Raw genomic sequence first — 20,959 nt, forward strand, 5'->3', positions numbered from 1 at the left:
TGCAGAACATCACTTTTAAAATAGCATGGCTTAAAAGGATCCCCCGAGAGGGAGCTGCCTCGGCAGCTGACGCAGACGGGACCGCGGAGGAGAGCGAAAGCGTGCCCGTGGCCCCGTCCCGATGCGTTGGAGGAACAGAGAGGTTTAGTGGGTATGCCTCCGTTATGGAGGAGAATCACACATAACTACGTCCCCCCCGGGGCGCGGAGTATGCATAAAGCATTCCTCTCTGGAAAAAAAGGGCGTATAAGGATGCTTGGGCTGGATTGTTTTATGAATTTTGGAAAGTACATTGGAAAGTAATTATAGGATATTTTGTGTCATCTAATACCAATTAAGATAAATGTTTAACGTATCCTTAAATTATAACAATTAACAGGAAAAAACAAAAATTAATTTAAATTAATATTATTTTAACTGTATATAAATAATTATTAAATTTAATTATCATTTTCCTTTTTCCAACAATTAAATAAATCAACATAATTGTTTACAGTATCAAACTGTTCGGTTTTATATTCAAAGAGTTTTACATTTTTTTAAATATTGTTTCAAATAGATGTTTTTGGGAAAGGAAACGGGTATGTTAGTTTTATATTTACTAAGTATTTTGTTTAATATCATTTAAATTAATTAGTTACAGAATTTTAATATACACTTCCATTATATCTTATATATAAAAGAAAGTTGTGTTAGTTACACTATTTATAACTCATGAACGACTTTAACGATATGACTGAAAATTGGTGAGGAGGTAGCTTAGAGCCAGGAGACGGAAATAGGATACTATTTATTCATTTTTATATTTTTTTTTTGAATTTATGCCTTGAAGAGCTGCTTTTTATTTAACTTACTAAAATAATAAATGCGAATGTTTAGATGGATGTGATGTGGATGGATGGATGGGTGGGCTACACTAAGTTTTTTTATATCCACGCGGACGGAGTCGCGGGCGACAGCTAGTATTCATTTAAAGATGAACGATATTTTATATCTTACTAATATTATAAATGCGAATATTTAGACGGATGGATGGATGTTAGAAGGTATCTCCGGAACGCCACATCTTGATGAAATCTGGAAGAACACATAGGCTACTTATTAAGTTTTTTTTATAATTCATTGTGGAAATATTAAAGATATCCCTATGTCATGGAACAAATGGAGGCATTTCGATTATTCTTTTTTCAGTTGTTTTATTATTTTCAATAGAAGATTTGTCGTACTAATATTATAAATACGAATGTTTAGATGGTTGAATGGATGTTTGTTTGAAGGTATCTCCGGAAAGGCTCAACGGATCTCGAACATGGTCTTGAAGAACACATAGGCTACTTTTTTTTAATTCCGCGCGAACGGAGTCGCGGTCGTCAGCTATTAATAAAGCCATTGTCATGGCATATGAGATTTGGAACCAAAAGTTTTATTTTTATAATGAATAATTAGTATTTTCCAGGTTGTACAATGCGTGTTTTAGTATTGTTAATGTGTACCCTCTCATTGGGCTATGTGCTGTGTTTACACCTCAACGCTGACCAATGGAAAACTATCAAGGTTTGTCTTGTGTGAGACCTTTTACATCAGACGATAATTTAATCCCTTGGATAGTTCGATTTATGACAATTTTCTTAACACTCTCGCTACCTAAATTTATATGCAATAAGATGTGTGCGAACATAAACAAATCGTATCATATTGCCCTCTACTTTGCCAACATTCCATATTAATCCGAATTATTTGCTTAAAAGGTACAGTCGCCTTCATTCGCGGTGTGCTACGTTCACAAGCGAACTGATTTACGTTTACTAGGGAATTGTCCGACGATGACATTAGTAGCGGTATAGCGCTCTCATGTGTTCCCATATGTTTGTCTCGCCCTGACGCGACGGCCGAGCATTGTTCGGACGTTTCCCGTTTATATCTAAATGAAAACGTAGAAGCGACACTCAACAGTGAGACGTAGCATTGTTGGTTTTGACTAATTTGTATTGAGGCATATTATCATCTCTCACATAATTTAATTAAAAACATGAACAGCAGTACCTATAAATGCTGGTTAATACAAATGTTATTGCCGAAACTCACATAACTTATACCTTAAAACGATAAAAAGGTACAATGAAGATATCTCACAGTTGTATATTTTAATAAATAACTACGTTGCTAAGTGCAAATAATTTTTTTCTGTAACTGGTACACCGCGAACGAAGGTGACTGTACTTACAACTCCTTGGCTTTCGTTCGACAACTGTCAACAATGTGAATGTTTGCCTTTTGTTTTCAGTTGTTAATTAATAAAAAGGGTCCGAGCGATAATCAACGTGGAATTGAAGTGTTATTAATCAATACGGCAAGATCACAAAATGATTACCAGCGGTCAATAAATCTTGCCAACTCACTATCAAACGGAAAGGACACACCGAATCGTATAGTATACGAAATAAAACGACTTATATTCCATTACAACAATACGTCGGATGCAAAGTACGTGTTATATTATTTTTGACTACAAAACAAAACACATTGTCTTTGATTTTGGAGTATTATTCCTCCAGAATTATTTATAATTTTGTTTCTATACGTCCACTAGTTTACAACAAAAATTATATATTTTAACACAAATATAAATGCATAAATTCAGTAGATGTGCTGTATGTTTGTCAGGATGCGGAACCACGCTTCTGTTTGGACACCGAAAGTCCAAGATTACGTGCCTCAATCAGTTGACTGGAGGAAACGCGGTGCCGTCTCGGCCGTCAAATGGCAAGGCCAGTGCGACAGTTCATATGCTTTTGCCGCGGTAACCAAATTTTTTAATTAAAAAAGCAACTGACATACGTTTAGGATACAGGCTACACCAATCGTCATTATATCGGAGTTCGATCGGAGTTTTTTTTTTAACAAGATAAGGGGCAAACAAGCAAAACGAGTAGTTTTTATCGATGCCCATGTACATCTGAGATACTAGAGGAACTGCAGATGCGTTACCAGCTTTTGAGATGGTTATATAAAATATCTGATGACATATTTTCAGGCTGGAGCGCTTGAGGGGCTTTTGTATACATTGACAGGTCAATTTATACCATTGTCGGTGCAAAATCTAGTCGACTGTAGCGTGGACTACCACAATCATGGGTGTGCGGGTGGCACTATAGAGAAAGCTCTACAGTACGTGGCGGCCAACGAGGGCATTAACACCGAAAGAGACTACAAGTATGAAGCACGCACTAAACCTTGCAGGTATATCTATTTTTAGGCATTATTAGTTAGAATCATTTGGCGCGAATGGCGCGCTTTCGTTACCAAGTCAAGTGTCAGAATGATTAGTGAAGGGACATAAACGTCGACATTTTAGTAAGGCTAGTGTTGCGCCAGTTCACCGGCACATTGTCGGATTTTCTTCCTAAAACTACCAACATCTGATTAAAAGAGAATTCACTTTCATAGGAATAAAATTGTGATAGCATACATGTTAGAAATAGGACACTGCTGTTAGCAAAGTAAATAAATGTACGAAAATATTCATATTATTTTTTACTTCCTTTCCTTTTTTTGTCCGTAGGTTCAACAGGTCGGCACTGATGTTAGTATCTGTCGGCTACTCGTCGCTCATCAACGGTGATGAGTTGGCGTTGAAGCGTGTTGTGGCCAAACAACCCGTCGCGGCGCGCCTTCGCGTTTGCTTCTACGATTTTTTCTTTTACAAGAGCGGCATTTACTCCGACAATTGCCCCGAAGAAAATAGAATGACTGTCTCGGTTCGTACTTATACTTACGCTTTGTCCACCTATATGAATAAGACAAATCGGTTGTCTATAATAGGTATCGACTATTTGTAATTGTTCGCATTGCATTGCGTTCGCTTTAAACTGTCTTCATAATTTCGTCGTATTATCTTATGTTATAAAATATCTCCTTTTCTCAACTATAATGCGGTGAAAATTGGAACTACAACTACAGCACTACATTTTTAAAAATAAAGCGCTTTTACGACCAATCGGCTGTCTGGATTTTCAACTGTGGCGCCATACACTCTTTCTTTTGTTCGTTCGATTCGTGTTTGTGACTGGGCTTGTTTGCGTGATTTTTCAGGTTCTGATAGTGGGGTACGGTATACAGGGAAGTGAAAAGTATTGGCTGTTGAAGAACTCGTGGGGCACGCAGTGGGGTACTGCGGGCTACATGCGGCTCGCTCGCAACAAGGGGAACCAGTGCGGCATCGCGTCCGCTGCTAGTTATCCCTATTTCTAGTTGACTTTCAAACTATAGTGTCTATTTAAGATAGATTAGTTTGACAACTGACGTCTATAAAGTATCCAATTAATTTTGTATGAGGTTTAATGTTGTACTTTTGTAACGGTTGCGATAGCGTCAACCGTACACGGATTACGAGCAATTATGAACTATCGAGAATCGGTCTTGTAATAATATTCCAATAAATAAATACTATAACTTAGATATTTTATTTTAAATTTACTACAGATATTTAGCTATGTCTCGCGCAATTTCTCAAAAGAAACAAATTCATTCATATTGGAAATCAAGAACTACGAAATTTTCGATTGCAAGTTCTATGAGCTCAAACATCGAAAATCGGAAATCTTCATAACCGATTTTATTCAACCCATCTCTAGTGAAATGTCAAATGAATTGTCAAACTAATCTATCTTAGACACGCTATAAGTGTTCGTAACACATTCGTACGCTTAAAATAAATATGTCTGAAGATTACAATAAAGGTTTCAATTAAACAACTATAGATTTTGAAATTTTATATTATAAAAACAATTATATTCACACTTATTATACATTTTATTTACAATTAGTAAATTCTACCTTAATATTAATATATACTACATAACCATTTGAGTAGATAAACTGAAGACAAGGCTTAAAACAAGCGCGAATCGGTTAAACTACTGGAAAAATCCGGTTTATTCCGACTTAGCTTTTTTTATTACAAGATGGCAAAAAAACACGCGGCCACCTGAATTCACCGGAATAGCGAAATGATCACGTAACGTAAGTTTATTTTGCTAGTTACAAATTTAAATAATTTACTTTAAAATGAAATTATTAAAAAAATATTATAGTATGAACGTTTGTTAGAAGTATCTGTACCTCTTTATCTACTCATTTGACCTGGATGGAGACAAGTATATCTGACCTGGTGCGGGTCGTAATACCTCACTAGCGCCACCTTAATCAATATCAAAAAATATTACAAGCTTTTTGTCCTGTATTTTTATGACATTTTACGTCTAACTAGTTGTCGCCCGCGACTCCATACGCGCGGGATTAAAAGAAAAGTTAATATGCCTATGTTCTTCCATACTATGTTCTACATCTATGCCAAATTTCATCAAGATCCATTGAGTTATTCTGGAGATACCTTCTAACAAACATCCATGCATCTAAACATTCGCATTTATAATATTAGTAAGATTGGGTTTTATATATTTTGTGTCAGGAGCAGCGCATGTCACCGGGACAGATATCCTGGTTAGTCTTTAACATATTTTCCCGCTTAAAAAATTTTAAAGTCATATAAAAAAGATTTTATTAAACATATTCGAGTAATTCTCAAAACTATAATACGATTTAATATTTTATTTTGTCAGAGTAACATAATATCGTAAAGAAAATTTCACTGCACATTACAACCATTTGAATATGTTAGTTTATAAACTGACGGGAACAGATTACATTCAAACATTACAATATAGACCAATTACAAACGGACAAATTTCTTAATCGATTCTTAATCTACTTTTACATATTCGACTAGATCATATTGCAGTACAAGATAACTCAACCTTCATCCTTTTACCCTAAAGAGGGTCGGCACAGTATGTACTCAAAGAAACGACATAAACAAAGCCATAGTCATACAACCTATAGATATAGTTCATACAAGGACATCTAATAAAAAAATATATTTTGGAAATGTCATATTGTAATTAACAAAATTGAGGAAATTTATCTCAATATTAGCTATCACCCGCGACTCCGTCCGTGCGGTATTAACTAAACTCAATATGCCTATGTGTTCTTCCAGACTATGTATGCCAAATTTTAGCCAGATTCGTTTAGCCGTTTTGGAGATACCTTCCATTAGTAAGATTGACAACCAAGTAATTTATCCCAAAATAAAGCTTCCAAAGGCACCAGACTCAATTTCTTCTCCGTATTAAATATCTAGGGCGTCGTTGGCTCAGGGGTCAAGCACTTGACTTGCAATCTGCAGGTCCTGGTTTCGAATCCCGTCATGTACAAATGTGTTTTTCTATTTCCGATTTACATATGTACATTTATCCGACATTCTTATGGTGAAGGTAAGCATCGTGATGCTGCACATATCTGAGAGGAAATTCAAAGATATGTGTGAAGTCAACCCGCACTTGTCCAGCGTGGTTGACTATGGCCTGGCCTAATCACCCTTAACTTAGGGTAGGCTCTGAGCCTCTCGGTGGGGTCGTATAGTGAGCTGATGATGATGATTAAATATGTAAAGATTGTATGTCTATGGAGACGGCATTAAATGACAATTTAATTTTAGACCTATTTTGATTAATGCTAAAAAGTTTTAGTAATTATAATTATTATTAAGATGTAATAAAATATTTACACTGTACATTAAACTTCAAACTTATACACAAAATTCTTAAAAAATTCAGACTGATAAAGTTAAAGCCAGTTGGCAAAAATAACTAAAGCATATTAATGCATCTTTGTCTATATAAATGTTACACAAGATCTTTGTTTTTTTTATTTTTTATAACATAAGGTTGCAAACGAACGAGCGCTCGCAATCACTGAAATAACGAAGTGACCGTTGCTCATAGACACACGCAATTGCATATGCGTTGCCTACCTTTCATCGACGGAGGAGAGGATGCATAGAAAGAAAATATTTTCCCTTTCCATGCATCTCATCCGGAAAGTCCACTTCCACTTCCCATCCTTTCCTTATAAGAAAAAGGGTGGGAAAGGAAAGAGGACTAAATTAGGCCTCCGGGACACACACTCATCAGACTGTACTTGGAATAGCTTCCACTTGACGCGTGTCTTCTGTGTGGTCATGGTATTTCACTGGGCAAGCCGAGACAATTCGTGCGAAGATGTTAAAGCGAGCTCTACCACTGTTAAAACTTTGTCATATCTATATAAGTTTTATATATTTTCTGACAAAACTAATTAGATTTCTCACTGGGTCAGTTAACTTTATCCTACTGTAACCTAACAAATACTCCTTATAAAATATGACATCAAAATATTTACAAACGTTTCATATGTTTTTTCATACATATAGTATGGTCAAAATTCTATTCCCAAAATTAACTTACCTTAGTTTATAGAGACTGAATTTATTTCTTATTTTTATTTCTTTTTTGGTTTCTTGGGGTTCCTGGAACGGCTCTTGGCTTTGCAGAGCGGACAGATAGGAGCATTCCTGTGTATCTGCTGGTGACAAGATAAGCAGGACTTCATCGGCGGCGGCTGCTGTCTGCAAACATGGACCCACAAAAAATATATATATATATTTATTTATTTTTATTTATATATATTTATTTATAAGAGATTTAAAGTTTTACACTAGAAGCAAATAATAAATAAAAAATAATAAAATACTTGCTGCAAAGTTTCTCTTATAATTAACTCTGGTTACTTTTACTTTTTTTAATACTTGTTTTATAAACTTTCAAATGAATTGTTTTTCATAAATTAGATATTATAATTTCCATCAAATTATCCTGGACATTATAAACAAGGCAGCAAGTATCAACGAGGTAAACAAATAAACAGGAATATTGGAAAGGAGAGGATAAAAATAAACAAAAACAAAATCATAATCAAACCTCAGCGAGACGGTAATGAAATCTTGTTGTAGGGCAGACCTGAACGCGGGCGGCGGGGGCGGCTTGCGCGGCGCGGGGGGCAGGAACGCGGCGCCCCCTGCACCCCCCACGCCAGTCGGCAGACCCGCACCCCCCACACCCCCTGCGCCGCCCCCCACACCTGAACCCCTCACTGACGCTGGAAAGCGGCTGCGAAACATTCGTCGCCACAGATTATATAATGATTGTCATAGATTATAAAATCATTATCATGTCATAGATTAAAAACAGCTCATAGATTAAATATGAATAAACACTTTCTTATATTCAGCCAGCACTCTGATTGGACTAGAAAAGTTTTTGTCCTTTAAAGCCTATGGTTGCCATAGATAAATAATTGTTAAGAGTAAAATTACTAAATTATTAATTATAGTTTAGACTCACTCTGGTGTGATGGGCGAGCCCTCCTCCTCGTGCAGGTCAGGCAGGCGGTCGAGGCCGAGGCATTGCCGGCGCAGCATGTCCACCTCGGCCTTCAATGGCCGGTAATCCTCGTGCAGTCGTGATGCGTTTGTCAGCTTGCGACCCATGCTCTCCTCTGTCTGCTTTATCACTGTCTCCATCTGGAAAATATACAGTTTCTAGTTCAAACTTAAGTTAGAGTTAACTCTAGATGGCTTATAGAGTGATCACCAGTTATCTTGTATGTTATACACAATAATGTTAGGTTTCATTGAGCTCATCAACAAAAACAGCCTTAAGTCACCTTTTGCTAACCATAGGCCTCGCCCAAAATTTTTCACATGAGCTTCTGACCTTATTTGTTCATGAAATACAATATTTTAGTACTTTTTATAGGAGAAATATAATAAGAATAAAAATTTTCTTTGGAAAAAAATATGACAAAAAACTGATATAAGTTGATGCTTGATTCATGCACAACAGTATAACCCTAATTTGTTACGCACCCGGATTTATCATTGAACATAAACGAGAAATAAACTAGCGATTGCACAGATTAACCTACATGTAGACACATTCAGTAGCTAAGTAACATATTTTGATATTCATTTGATTGGTGAAATAGAAAATTTTATACCGACATGAAAACAAAATTTAAAAGAATGACAATCACATACAACATATATTTAAGAATTTGGCAGCTATATTATAATAATATTGTATAATTAATAAACTTCTTACAATTTAAGACAGAAACTACAAAAAACCTGACACACATACATAACCTATTTCAGATATTTTTTCTTAATTTTAATCTTTTTAATTTTTTTATTTAATAGTGTTTATTCTGTTGTTACATTAGTCTATGCGGCGCCGAGAGCGCGCGGGAGAGCTCTCGATCTAGTTAAACAAACAAACACAGTAACATGTTACAATTGTGTTCCAACAATAGCCCGCCTCTAGCAATAACAAACATTCTATGTCTAAAAGACATTCACTCCACTCGTAAACTATTTTTCTTGCTGTTTGAAATATTGAAAAATAACTATGTTTATTCTATCTTTTTTTATATAACTATAAAATACATTCTCACTGGATTTATAGAAATTTAAATAATTAATTAATTAATTATGTACAACTATCAAAAAATAGTATAAGAAATAATTGATAGCCGGCTATAATATGGTGCTTTAGTGGTAAAGAAAAAAAACTAGATTTGACTCTTACAATAATTCATGTTAAAACTAGTTTTCTTTTATTTGTAATTAGAACAAGTATGAGCACTGGATATGGATGACACAGGACTGGGCATTGTGGTAATCAATGGGGTAGGCCTACATTCAGTAGTGGACAAATTTAGGCTGAATATGATGATGACGAGGAAGTGCGCAAATATCAAATAATTTACAAAATAACTGAATAGTCACTATAGAATTTGATGTTTTTTGTAAAATAAGGAATCAGTTTACATAATTTGGGTCTTTAGTTGACATCAAATATTGTTTAATATAATTTAACTTGGAAGCTATAAAGGTACGGGCAGACCAAAGAAAGAGATTGTGTGAAAGGGTATGTGTAAGAAGGGTATGAATTCAGGCATGACCAATGAGACTAATTCTGCGCCGTTTCACTGGAGTAAAAAGAGCAAGCTGATGTTAACTTACCGCATTTATGTCGGCGTGTATTTGTCGTAGCTCTTCCACATGGCTCATCTTCTCCTGCTGTAGCAACTCCATTTCTCTCTTGTACTGTGCCAAGCACCGGCCCTCCTGGTCACCACTGCGCACTTCATTGAGAATACTTCGCTTCAAGCGCTCCAAAGTTATCGTTTTATTTCTAAAAACAATCGTTTATTTTTTTAAATTGAAATACTATACATTATTGAATTATGTATCGTCTTTCTTAATAGCAATTACAATATGATTATTTTGATGTTTATCAATGCAAGAGATAATAAAATATATTCAAATTCAATAATTATTTGGTGTCAAGTAGTTATTGATCGTGTCTACAGGTGCGAAAGCATTTGAAAAAACATTCTCAATGAGAGTACCTGATTTCTTTCATCGCTTCTAATTTATGATATATTTCGCGTTCGTTCTCTGCTGTCATTTCTTTGTTATGTTTAATGTAAAAAAGCTGTCCGGGTAATCCGTTTTTCGAAAATAAATACTAAATGAAAACGCACAAAGCGACAATGCAATAAGCCGCACATGAGATTTACTAGTGATGTGCTGCAATCAGATCAATTTACTATTAATAATGTCGATAACAGTCGGTTTGAGTTACCACAAACAACATAATAATGCAGTTCTACTATTAATTATGTTAAGTCTATCCAACCTTACGGATTTTCTGTTATAAATTATTGAAATTCAATTAATGATACACAATTTTGTCGTTTATATAAACTCTAAGAAGATTTTTTTTAATGAAAACCAAACAAACAAAGCAAAGCTCATGAGTCGTCCTCATTGTCTATGAATTGCAATAATGAAAATGGCCGCTTGACCGTCGAAAGCGGCTTGCTGTCAAAATATAAAAATAATTTAAAGTAGCGCGTATGAATAATTTTAATGAAATCAAACGAATTTTACTACGTTCTTTTATATTAAGATTGGAGGAAACAAATAATTTTTAGCTCAGATGTTGTAACAATTAGCTCGCAAAGGTCATTTACACCTTTGCAATTCGCTTCGTGTCGTGCGTATTGAAGCAGCACTTGTGAATCGGTGTTTACGTCTCAGGATGAGTGAGGAGGATAGCGAAGGTTCGCCCGTGCGGTTCAAACGGAAAACCAAGACTGTGGGTGTCTTGACTTCTTCATCAGAGTCCGATAGCGATGATAGCATCGGCGTGGCGGATACACGTAGAAAGAGGCTTCGGGTAAATAGCAACTTGTTAGTTGAACAATTAGAGTTATTTTTGAATACATTTACTGTAAAAATTATGTATTTTCAGGTTTTAAGTGACGAGGAATCTGCCAGCGGTAGCGACAGCTCAGTGGCAGTTGGTGGTGTTCGTAAACGTGAGCTGTGTAAACTGCGATATTCAGATGATGAGAGTGACATCTCGGGATGGACAACTGATGACTCCAATGCAGCAAAGACGCTACCAACACCACACAAACCTGCAGCACAAACATCTGGATTTGCATCAGACAGTTCTGAAGGGAATTCTGATAAATGTTCAATCTGCCTTCTCCGCTTCAAAGACCAGGAGGTGGGCACTCCGGAGAACTGTGACCATATATTTTGTGTGGACTGCATATCGGAATGGGCTAAAAATGTCAATACATGTCCAGTAGATAGAATTACGTTTAATTCTATAATTGTGAAAACCCATGCTGGTGGAAGTGTCATAAGGTCTGATCCCGTGAAAGTGCTGCCACGGAGATCTTCATCAGATATACTTATATTGGAAGATTCAACATATTGTGAGGTTAGTATTGAGATGCAATTAATTCTTACAGTAAAATATAATCTTACGAATTGAATCTCTGATCTTCAGTACAATAATAAAAAGTTATAATAAACTATAAAGACATTTTTAAGGACAGTATCAAGAATTAAATCTTTAGCTGATAGTCAAGAAAAAAGTTAATCTATAAAGAAAAAAAATATTGGCTATGATCACTATGTACAGATTAAAAAACAGTTCTATATTACCCCAATGCTATTGAAATTCTTACTCAATTAATAGAGAACAATATGACACATCAATTAACAATTTTTTAACCCAAATTGCATGTGATATATGTAGGAGATATGAATCTCAATTTACACAAAGTATTTTGTATGTAAACAACCTGACAGCATAACAATGTTAACCTAACCTAACTAAAAAAAAGGGTCCTGACATACGGACGGACTGACAACGAAGTGATGTAAGGATTCCGTTTTTTTCCTATGAGGTTTGGAATCCTAAAAACAAGGGGTGAATTGTAAAATTGTCGCTTACGACAGGTTATGTAGGAACCTTAAACCATAGACTTGCTTGGATATCTTCATCTCACCAGTTGTTTGAGCTGAATAGTTTTAAGAGTACTTAAGTACTATTTTTTCTTACTACAGGTGTGTTCAAGTCCAGATAATGAAGAAACAATGTTACTTTGTGATGGATGTGACCGTGGTTATCACATGCAGTGCCTCACACCACCTCTCACTACAGTATGTACTTTTATACTGCGCAAGGAATTACAAAAAAAATCTAGTAAAAAATATAGCCTATGTTACTCTATAATGCAGCTTTCTAATGGTAAAAGAACTCTCACAATTGATCCGGTATTTTTTGAGTTTATTTGTAACATCTAGACTAATATAAAGCGGAAGAGTTTGTTCAAATGTGCTGATCTCAGGAACTACTGGTCCGATTTGAAAAATTCTTTATTTGTTGGTTAGTCCATTTATAGAAGAAGGCTTTAAGCTATATAATATTACGCTGCAATGAATAGTTTTTTTTTAATAAACTTTTTCATTTTATTCACGGGCGACAGCTAGTACAAAGATTAAAAATGTTTCCTCTTTGTATAAGGTTTTATACTTTTTAAATATTTTATCAACTCACTATGGATACTTCCAAATTTATTTACTAAAACTGTATCTTATATCTTCTCTAAATACTGGCGAATAAATAATAAATTATTATAACAATAAGATATTAATTTATAAAACAACCATTCGGTCAGTATAAGAAAATTATAATAAAATGAATTACTAAAATAATTTACATTACTTGAAATATTTTTTGCAATCATAACCTTCTCAAGGAAAACATTGTGATGCAACCTGCACATATCAGCAAAGAAATTCAAAGATATGTGTGAAGTTAACTCGCACTGGGCCAGCGTGGTTGACTATGGCTTTGTCACCCCTAACTTAGGGTAGACTCCAAGCTCCTCAGTGGGGACGTAAAGTGAGCTGATGGTGATATTATTCAAACTGTTTATTTTTGTTCCCAAGGTGCCTTTATCTCAATGGCTTTGCTCATTATGTCAAATTCTTCTGGAAGCTGAGAATACGTCGGACCTCGATGACTTGGAGGCCATCAGGTCACGTAGGTTGCGAAGAAATTTAAGAGCAATGCCAAGAAATTATGACACAATTGAAGAGCCGTCGACATCAAGTGGTCGGAGTAATGTACATATAAATGAACCTACTACGTCTCGGGGTACGAGCACATCTCAAAGAAGGTCCAGATATTCCAGAAGGTCATCAGGAACACAACGAAGGAAACGGAAACTAAAGACTAATGCAGATGTAGACAGACAAAATAGAAATAAAAAACTTAAGAAGCTTAAGAAGAAAAGGAAGGTTGGTAGAAATACTATTTTTTTCTTTGTGTTAGTTGGTCACTTCTTACTAATATTGCAAGTACGAATGTTTGGATGGATGTTTGTTTGAAGGTAGTCCAGAATGGATGTATGGATCTTGATGAATTTGGCATTCATAGTCTGGAAGAAAACATAGGCTACTAATTAAGTTTTTTTAAATTTCCGCGCGGAGATACCTACAAAAACATCCATCCATCCAAACTAGTTACTATAATTTAGTAATATGATTTAATTATTAGATCGAATTTTCTAATAGCTCCAAATGTTTTAATGTGAATACAGACGAGACGGCAACCGAGAACAGCAGCGCGTCGTTCCCACGTACGAGCGAGCGTGCGCGCACAACTTGTCAATTTAAAAATCACTTCAAATGATATAAGAATCTACTCCTCGCCGTCAGAAACACAGAACTTGTCCAGTCTAAGACAAAGGGCTGGTATCACTTCACTCAGTCTGTTTGGAAATGACTACGAGCTGGATCATTTCACAGACGATGAACAAGATAATTCTAGTGGCCTGATGACTGCTGTTATGCGACCAACTTCTAACATGCTGTCTGCTTACAGACAGGTAATTATTATCTATATATGTAAATTAAATAACAGTGTAAGTACATTCGTACGGTGAAGGAAAACATTGTGATGCAACCTGCATATAACTGAGAAGTTCAAAGATATGTGTGAAGTCAACCCGCACTTGGCCAGCGTGGTTGACTATGGCCTAATCACACCTAACTTAGGGTAGGCACCGAGCCCTTCGATGGGATGTATAGTGAGCTGATGGTGAACAGTACAGTGTCTGTATGTATCTAAAAAAAATACAAATTGTGAAACCAAGGCAGGGTTTTGTTTTGGATAATCTCCGGGAATGGTAAGATCTTTTTAATGAAATTTTGATGGGAAGATCTATCTGATGTACGCAAGATTTTTATAGTATACCTTTTTGACATTTAGATTAAATAAATGCAAAGAATGAGATGAAGTTAATTGATTTATGTTTTCAGGCGAGAAGAAAGATGGTTTCTATTCCATCTCCTCCACAAACATCAACAGCACCGGATATTCTTTCCAGCATAATAGAAAGTCAAACTTTATTATATTCTAAGAATTCTATCGTGTCCGTATCTGTTGATGGCAGTATTGATATTCAATTACAAAGAAATAAAAATAATAGTTTGCCCAAAAATAATTCAAATCCAACAAAATCTGATGACAAAGTTGATTTATCAAAAGGTGAAGACGCATCTAAGAAAGCTCCTTCGTATCCCGGACAGTCTCGCGGTGGAGGCTGGGGCGGCGGATATCGCGGGAACTATCACAGGGAACAAAACTCGAATTTCAACAGAGGCAACTACGACAATAACTACGGAGGAAACTATCAAAATCAAAGACAAGGAAACATTAACTATCAGAATAATAACATGAGACGCGACGAATCCGATAACTTTGGTAACTACGCGAGAAGACCACCGCAGTATTCACACAACGATGACTCATTTTATGATAGACAAGGTCCGAATAGAAGACAGATTCCTAACGATGCTAATAGAGGTCAACACTATGGTCCACATCAGAGATTAAATGATCAAGGTCCTGGGCGATATAGTTTAGGTCCATCCTGGCAATCTTTTCCTATGGGCAGCGGACCAAGACCTGAAAACCCGACAACGCACAATAGACATTCTTTCGGTGGTTTCGAAAACCCACTTGATATGCGAATGGGACAAGCACCTTATCCTGCACAAATAAATTCAAACAATTTGTACTCACGCTCAGAGACTGTCGTGAATAAATCGCAAACACCAGATTATCAGCCGTTACCGGAACCACCGATGTTTAATTTCTCTAAAATGTCGGAACCTGAAAAATCTGAAGATGAAAGAAGTGATTCTGGTTTGGTTATCGATACTGAAAAATACGATCCGACTGAACCTACAAATGACGATGACAGTTGCGAGGATGATAAAACACAAACAAAATCAGTGTCCCTGCCAGGTTTACCTGCCCTGCCAGGTCTGCCAGGTCTGCCAGCTCAGCCAGCAGCCGAGCAGTCTCCCCCGCCCACACCCGCTACAGTTCAAAATATATTAGCGGGAATAGATACTAGTACAATGAATGTGCCTCATAATATATTAGATAGCGCTGTAAGACAAGTTTTAAAAGAGCATAGAAATTTATTATCTTCACCTAAGTTACAATCTAACGTAACTAATAATGACAAAAGTGACGACGAGTCTGATGGTGATTGTCCCAATTTTTCTATTTATTCCGCCACAAGTGTTCATATTGCAAATACAAGTAACAATTTACCAGTCGAGGTCGTCAAGGAAGTGCCGCAAGATGACCTTGAAGACCTCGTCCAGGAGGATGATGATGTACCTCCGCCCGATTTAACCCCAAATGAGGCCTTAAATACATCCGTAATGAATAACAAACCTTTAACAGATAACTCTATTAGTAATAAGCCTCATTATTCTAGTTCCGAAAGTAGTATTAAAAAGAAAACAGACGAAGAATATAAGGAGAAAGTATCAAAGAGATGTCCAATAACTACAAACACGCGAAATCCTATAAAAATAAAACTTAATAAACATTCTCTTATAAAAAGACATTTAAATTTATACGACGAAGAAGATACTTATGAAGAAACAGAGACAGTAGATAAATGTGAAATAGTCGATAAAACTGAGACAGTCGACAAATCTGAGATGAGTGGAAAATTTGTCTCCAGCGTCCGTGAGACAACTCCTGAAGAAAAACCAGAAGAAAATGTAAATATGAACATGGATAAAAATGAAGAAAAAAGTGTAGATGAAACAAATAACCAAATATGTAAAGACACGAATATTTCTGAAGACAATAAGGACGCGCAAGCATCACCGCTAACTCCGACATTCGATGAACCTGGCACAGAGAAAGACAAAGACAGTGACTTAGAAAACGCAGAAAAAGCAGAAATAAATAATGAAACAGCTACTGAAGAGGCCAAAGAGTTAGAAGAAGAGGCTGAGGAACTACCAACAGAACTGTTATCAAAAGACACAGACGCTAACAATAGCGAGCTTGGTAAATCCGATAGCGAAAAATCTGACAACGAAGTGCATTCTGATGATGAAGACTCCGAAGACGAAATCTGCCTCAAAGTTCATTCGTCAGAAAAAGACAGCGCACCGGAAAAGGAAGGTGTAGAAAAAATGACGGAGTCTATAAGTGAAACCGAAGACGAACGTAGCTACACGCCCTGCCTAGATGAGAACAAGTCGAAGGATACGTCGCTAGAAAACGAAAAAGAAAAGGGAATAGAAGGTCTCGACACCGAGATGATATCCGATGAAGAAGGAAACGAAATGTTTTCTGAAAATGAAAAAGCTCCCTCGGAAACGTCGCTCACCTCTCCGGTTAGAACGCAACCTGCTGCAGTACAGGAGGAAAAAGTTTCAGTAAAGAAAAAAGAGACCAAAGGTGAAGATCGCGATGATAATAAAAAGAAAAAGAAGAAAGAATCCAAAAAAGAAGCCAGAGATAAAAATAAAAACAAACATAAGAAAGCCGATATTTCGTTCAAGAAGCTTAGCAAAAGTGGTAAAGAAAGAAATTACAGAGAGAGGGATAAAGACGAAAAGAGTAAAAATAAAAAAGATCGTCGCGAGTCGAGCGAAACGGCGGAAGAGAAACAAAAAAGGCGCAAAGAAAAAAGAAAGGATTTGGAGAGATACGACGTCCGAACTGTCGTCACGGAAAAAAGAAAGAAGTTGAAAGACGCGTTCGGGCGAGACATCTCTCCGCGTCTGCGCTCCACCTCCCTGTCGCCCCTCGAAGATCCCTCCCCCTCGCGGACGAGGCGGTCCTTTTCCAGGAGTCGAAGATCCGTCTCTCGAGGTCGAAAATCATTGTCCAGAATAAGAAGGTCGCCGTCGAGGGGACGCAAGTCTCCCTCCAGAAATAGGCGATCCTTGTCTCGCGCACGCAAGTCTCCTTCCAGGAGTCGCAGATCACCGTCCAGAGTCCGCAAGTCGCCGTCGCGCGGCCGCAGATCTCGCTCCCTGGGAAGAAAGTCGCCATCCAGAGGGAGATTGTCGGTTCCGAGAGTGCGCGGATCGCCTCTCAGGGCGAGGAATTCTCCGCTCAGAGGCCGCAACTCTCAGCTCCGAGTGCGACGCTCGGCGTCCAGAGGTCGGCGCTCGCCCTCCTCCGTTATACTGAGACGAGCGCGCGTCTCCCTGTCGCCGCGGTCCGCCACGCCGCGCATCTCGCCGCGCATCTCGCCGCGCCGCTCGCCGTGCCGCTCGCCGCGACGCTCGCCGGAGCGCAAGCGGCGTCGCTCAGTGTCGGCTCGCCGCCGCGCCTCGCCGCGCCGTCGTCGCTCCCTGTCGCGCGGCAGGAAGCGGCGCAGGTCCGCCTCGCGCAGTCCCAAACCGAAATCCACCAAAAAGAAGAAACGCTCGCGCTCCGAGCGACCCTCCTCCCGCCGCCGCTCGCCGCGACAAAAATCACCCAAGAGGAAAAAGAACAAACGGCCGACGATCAGCCGCTCGCCCGAGCCGGCGCCGCTGCGGCCAGTCGCCGCCGAATGGTCGCCGCCCTCCGTGGACTCGCGCCTGCTGTCGCCGCGCACGCCGCCGCCCGACCTGTCGCCCGACCCCTGCCAGCTCAGAGTCATCGTCGCCGCGGACGACAAGAGGAAGCGCAAGGAGAAGAGGCGGCGCGACCCCGACCGCCTGCGACACAAGCGAATCCGCGACGCCGTCGGACCCTCCAAGGAGGTGTTCACCTCCGGGGACAACATTCTCGTCAGCGTCAGCTTCAAGGATCAGGAGCGGGACGAGCAGGGCGAGAAGCGCAAGCGCCGGGAGACGAAGAGAGAAAAGAGAAAGCGGAAGAGGACGACCGTGCCGCCCGAGGCGGAGACCGCAAAGCCCGTCGCCATCATCGACCTCGAGCGCTCGCCCTTCCGCGAGCTGACGCCGTCCCCGAAGAACGTCATAGTGCTGAGCGACAGTGACCACGGCGAGAAGGAGGAGACCGAGCCGAGAGAGAGGCGGGAGGTCGGCGTTGTCCGGCCGGCGGAGGCCGAGAACACGGCCGTCGTGGAACCGCTGCCGAGCGCACCCCCCGCCGGGCCCAAGACTCCGCCCGAGCCCGAGGCGCCGCCTGAGCCCGCCGCCTCCCCGCACTCGGCCGCCTCGCCCGCCTCCGCGGCCTCCGCGCGCTCGCCCGACGCCTACGATCCGTACGAGCCGACCCGCTCGCCGTCCGCGTCGCCCGGCGGGGGCGCGGCGAGCGGCGGCGGCTCCATGACGCTGGAGGCGGCGCAGCGTACCAACCTGTCGGCGGACGAGGTGCTGGCGCGCCGGCCGCTCTCGCCCATAGAAAAAGTATTGGCGCTGCTACAGTCGACGCGCGAGGAGGCGCCGGAGCCGCCGCCCGGCCCGGAGACGGAGGCGCCGCCGCGCGTTATGCTGCCGGAGGTGCCGCGCGCGACGCCCAAGCTGTTCGTGGGCAAAGCGGAGCCCATTAAGTCTCAGCCGGTGAAGCCGATGGCGCGGCGCGAGGACGAGCAGGCGGACTCGCCCTACTCGCCGGGCTCCAGCGATTTCGGCGACCTGTTCGAGCCGCCCGCACCGTCCGGCCCGCCCTCGCTCGGCGGCAAGCGCGACATCTTCGACGCGCTGTTCGACAAACCGCCCTCGAAGCAGCGCAAGAACAAATCCTCCGCTGCCAAAGTGCCCGTTAAACTCAATAAAAAGAAAGGTAAATGTATTAACTGTGCAGTAAAATTAGGTTCAGTTTGTCTTTCTGTTTAAAACCTGTTTTGTACTGGTGTAATTTTATAGGAATCAAAACTCAAGTGGGAGTCAAACTAGACGAGGATAACCTAAAGATCTTGGACGACCTGCCGAGCTCCGCCGTCGAGATGCAGGTCAAGAGCAAGGTGAGTTGAGAGTGAACAGCTTGCGACAAACTCTGCGCAAATCTGCCAGCACATGGGTACCATTAAATTGAGTGTATGTCTCTCAGTCAGCAATGTTATATGTATTTCAGTTCTTGAAGAAGCTGAACCGGCAGGAGCGCGTGGTGGAGGAGGTGAAGCTGGTGCTGAAGCCGCACTACAACAAGAAACACGTCACAAAAGACGAGTACAAGGACATTCTGCGCCGCGCCGTGCCCAAGGTACCGCCACACACCACACCTTTTTTTCCAGAGAGGAATGCTCTATGCATACCCCGCGCCCCGGGGGGGACGTAGTTATGTGTGATTCTCCTCCATAACGGAGGCATACCCACTAAACCTCTGTTCCTCCAACGCATCCGGACGGGACCACGGGCACGATTTCGCTCTCGTCCGCGACCCACCACACCTAACCCAACTGTGAAATTGCATTGCTTGAAACATCTGATAGTAGAGCTTATTATTTTCGTTACTTCACAAAAAAAATTGTCTCTAAATTACTTATTTTTTCATTGTTTTTGCAGTATAGTTTACAATAATGTGTTACATAACAATGCAGTTTATTTAGCTAAAATAATTTTAAAATATAGACAATAGATGGCGTTATATCGTTTATCTAAGTCTGTCAGGTTTTTTTATTATAAATCGTGTTAATTCCAGATTTGCCACAATAAATCTGGCGAAATAAACCCGACCAAGATCCAGGCGCTGGTTGAGGCGTACGTGAAGAAGTTTAGGAAAAAACACAAGCTGGGCCTCGCGTAGCGGCTGCGTGTAGTTTGTAACATAGTGCCGGCAGAAAATCAGATTATTGTAATTATAATTTATGTATGGTCACTGTATCTTACTTATGTTTTATTTAAATAAAATTAATATAGAGTTTACTTGAAATATAGACCTTTTTTAATGCATTGCATTTTTATTTTATTAGCTAGCTCTCGCCAATGACTCCGTCTGCACGGAATTAAATAAAAACGTAGTAGCCTATGTTCTACATCTGTACCAAATTTCAGTAGGATCCATACAGTCGTTCTGAAGATATCTTCAAACATCCATCCATCTAAACATTCGCATTTATAATATTAGTAAGACTAGCCCTGCACAGGGTTCCGTTGGATATATTTTTTAAATGAAACAAACAAATTAAAACATTTTATTTATAGAATATAATTGAACAAACTAAATTATACAACATTATGTGGTTTTATAAAGTCAGGGTGTAGAGAGCCGAAAAATCATAACAAATGGGCAAAAATTAACTATAAAAAAATATTCGAGTAAAGAAAAAATGAAATTTAAATGTAAAATTATTCGATTTCATCAGTGCAATGTTATGGAGACAAACTTATTGTATGATGAATTATAAGACAAACGCGAAA

General features: G+C 39.4%; 3 protein-coding genes across 3 annotated transcripts; 2 read left to right on the plus strand and 1 right to left on the minus strand.

Annotated features, from left to right (window-relative positions):
* Positions 1-1,375: 1,375 nt before the first annotated feature.
* On the plus strand, positions 1,376-4,718 carry LOC106116882 (cathepsin L1-like). Its single transcript, XM_013310942.1, has 6 exons — positions 1,376-1,554; positions 2,285-2,484; positions 2,665-2,800; positions 3,035-3,240; positions 3,563-3,758; positions 4,093-4,718. The coding sequence occupies exons 1-6, from the start codon at positions 1,465-1,467 to the stop codon at positions 4,249-4,251; spliced, it is 987 nt and encodes a 328-aa protein (XP_013166396.1). The 5' UTR covers positions 1,376-1,464; the 3' UTR covers positions 4,252-4,718.
* Positions 4,719-7,119: 2,401 nt separating this feature from the next.
* Positions 7,120-10,614, minus strand: LOC106116593 (zinc finger C4H2 domain-containing protein). The gene is made up of 5 exons (XM_013310472.1): positions 10,354-10,614; positions 9,965-10,136; positions 8,283-8,461; positions 7,860-8,048; positions 7,120-7,507 (listed from the first exon to the last, which is right to left on the minus strand). The coding sequence occupies exons 1-5, from the start codon at positions 10,410-10,412 to the stop codon at positions 7,381-7,383; spliced, it is 726 nt and encodes a 241-aa protein (XP_013165926.1). The 5' UTR covers positions 10,413-10,614; the 3' UTR covers positions 7,120-7,380.
* Positions 10,615-10,794: 180 nt separating this feature from the next.
* LOC106116494 (PHD and RING finger domain-containing protein 1) lies at positions 10,795-20,491 on the plus strand. The gene is made up of 9 exons (XM_013310364.1): positions 10,795-11,186; positions 11,262-11,741; positions 12,374-12,469; positions 13,262-13,612; positions 13,915-14,202; positions 14,636-19,382; positions 19,466-19,563; positions 19,674-19,802; positions 20,241-20,491. Exons 1-9 carry the CDS (start codon positions 11,049-11,051, stop codon positions 20,343-20,345), a joined length of 6,432 nt encoding a protein of 2,143 aa, XP_013165818.1. The 5' UTR covers positions 10,795-11,048; the 3' UTR covers positions 20,346-20,491.
* Positions 20,492-20,959: the final 468 nt, after the last annotated feature.

This window comes from Papilio xuthus, unplaced genomic scaffold (assembly GCF_000836235.2).
Source record: "Papilio xuthus unplaced genomic scaffold, Pxut_1.1 DF827714.1, whole genome shotgun sequence".
NCBI classification, from domain to species: domain Eukaryota; kingdom Metazoa; phylum Arthropoda; class Insecta; order Lepidoptera; family Papilionidae; genus Papilio; species Papilio xuthus.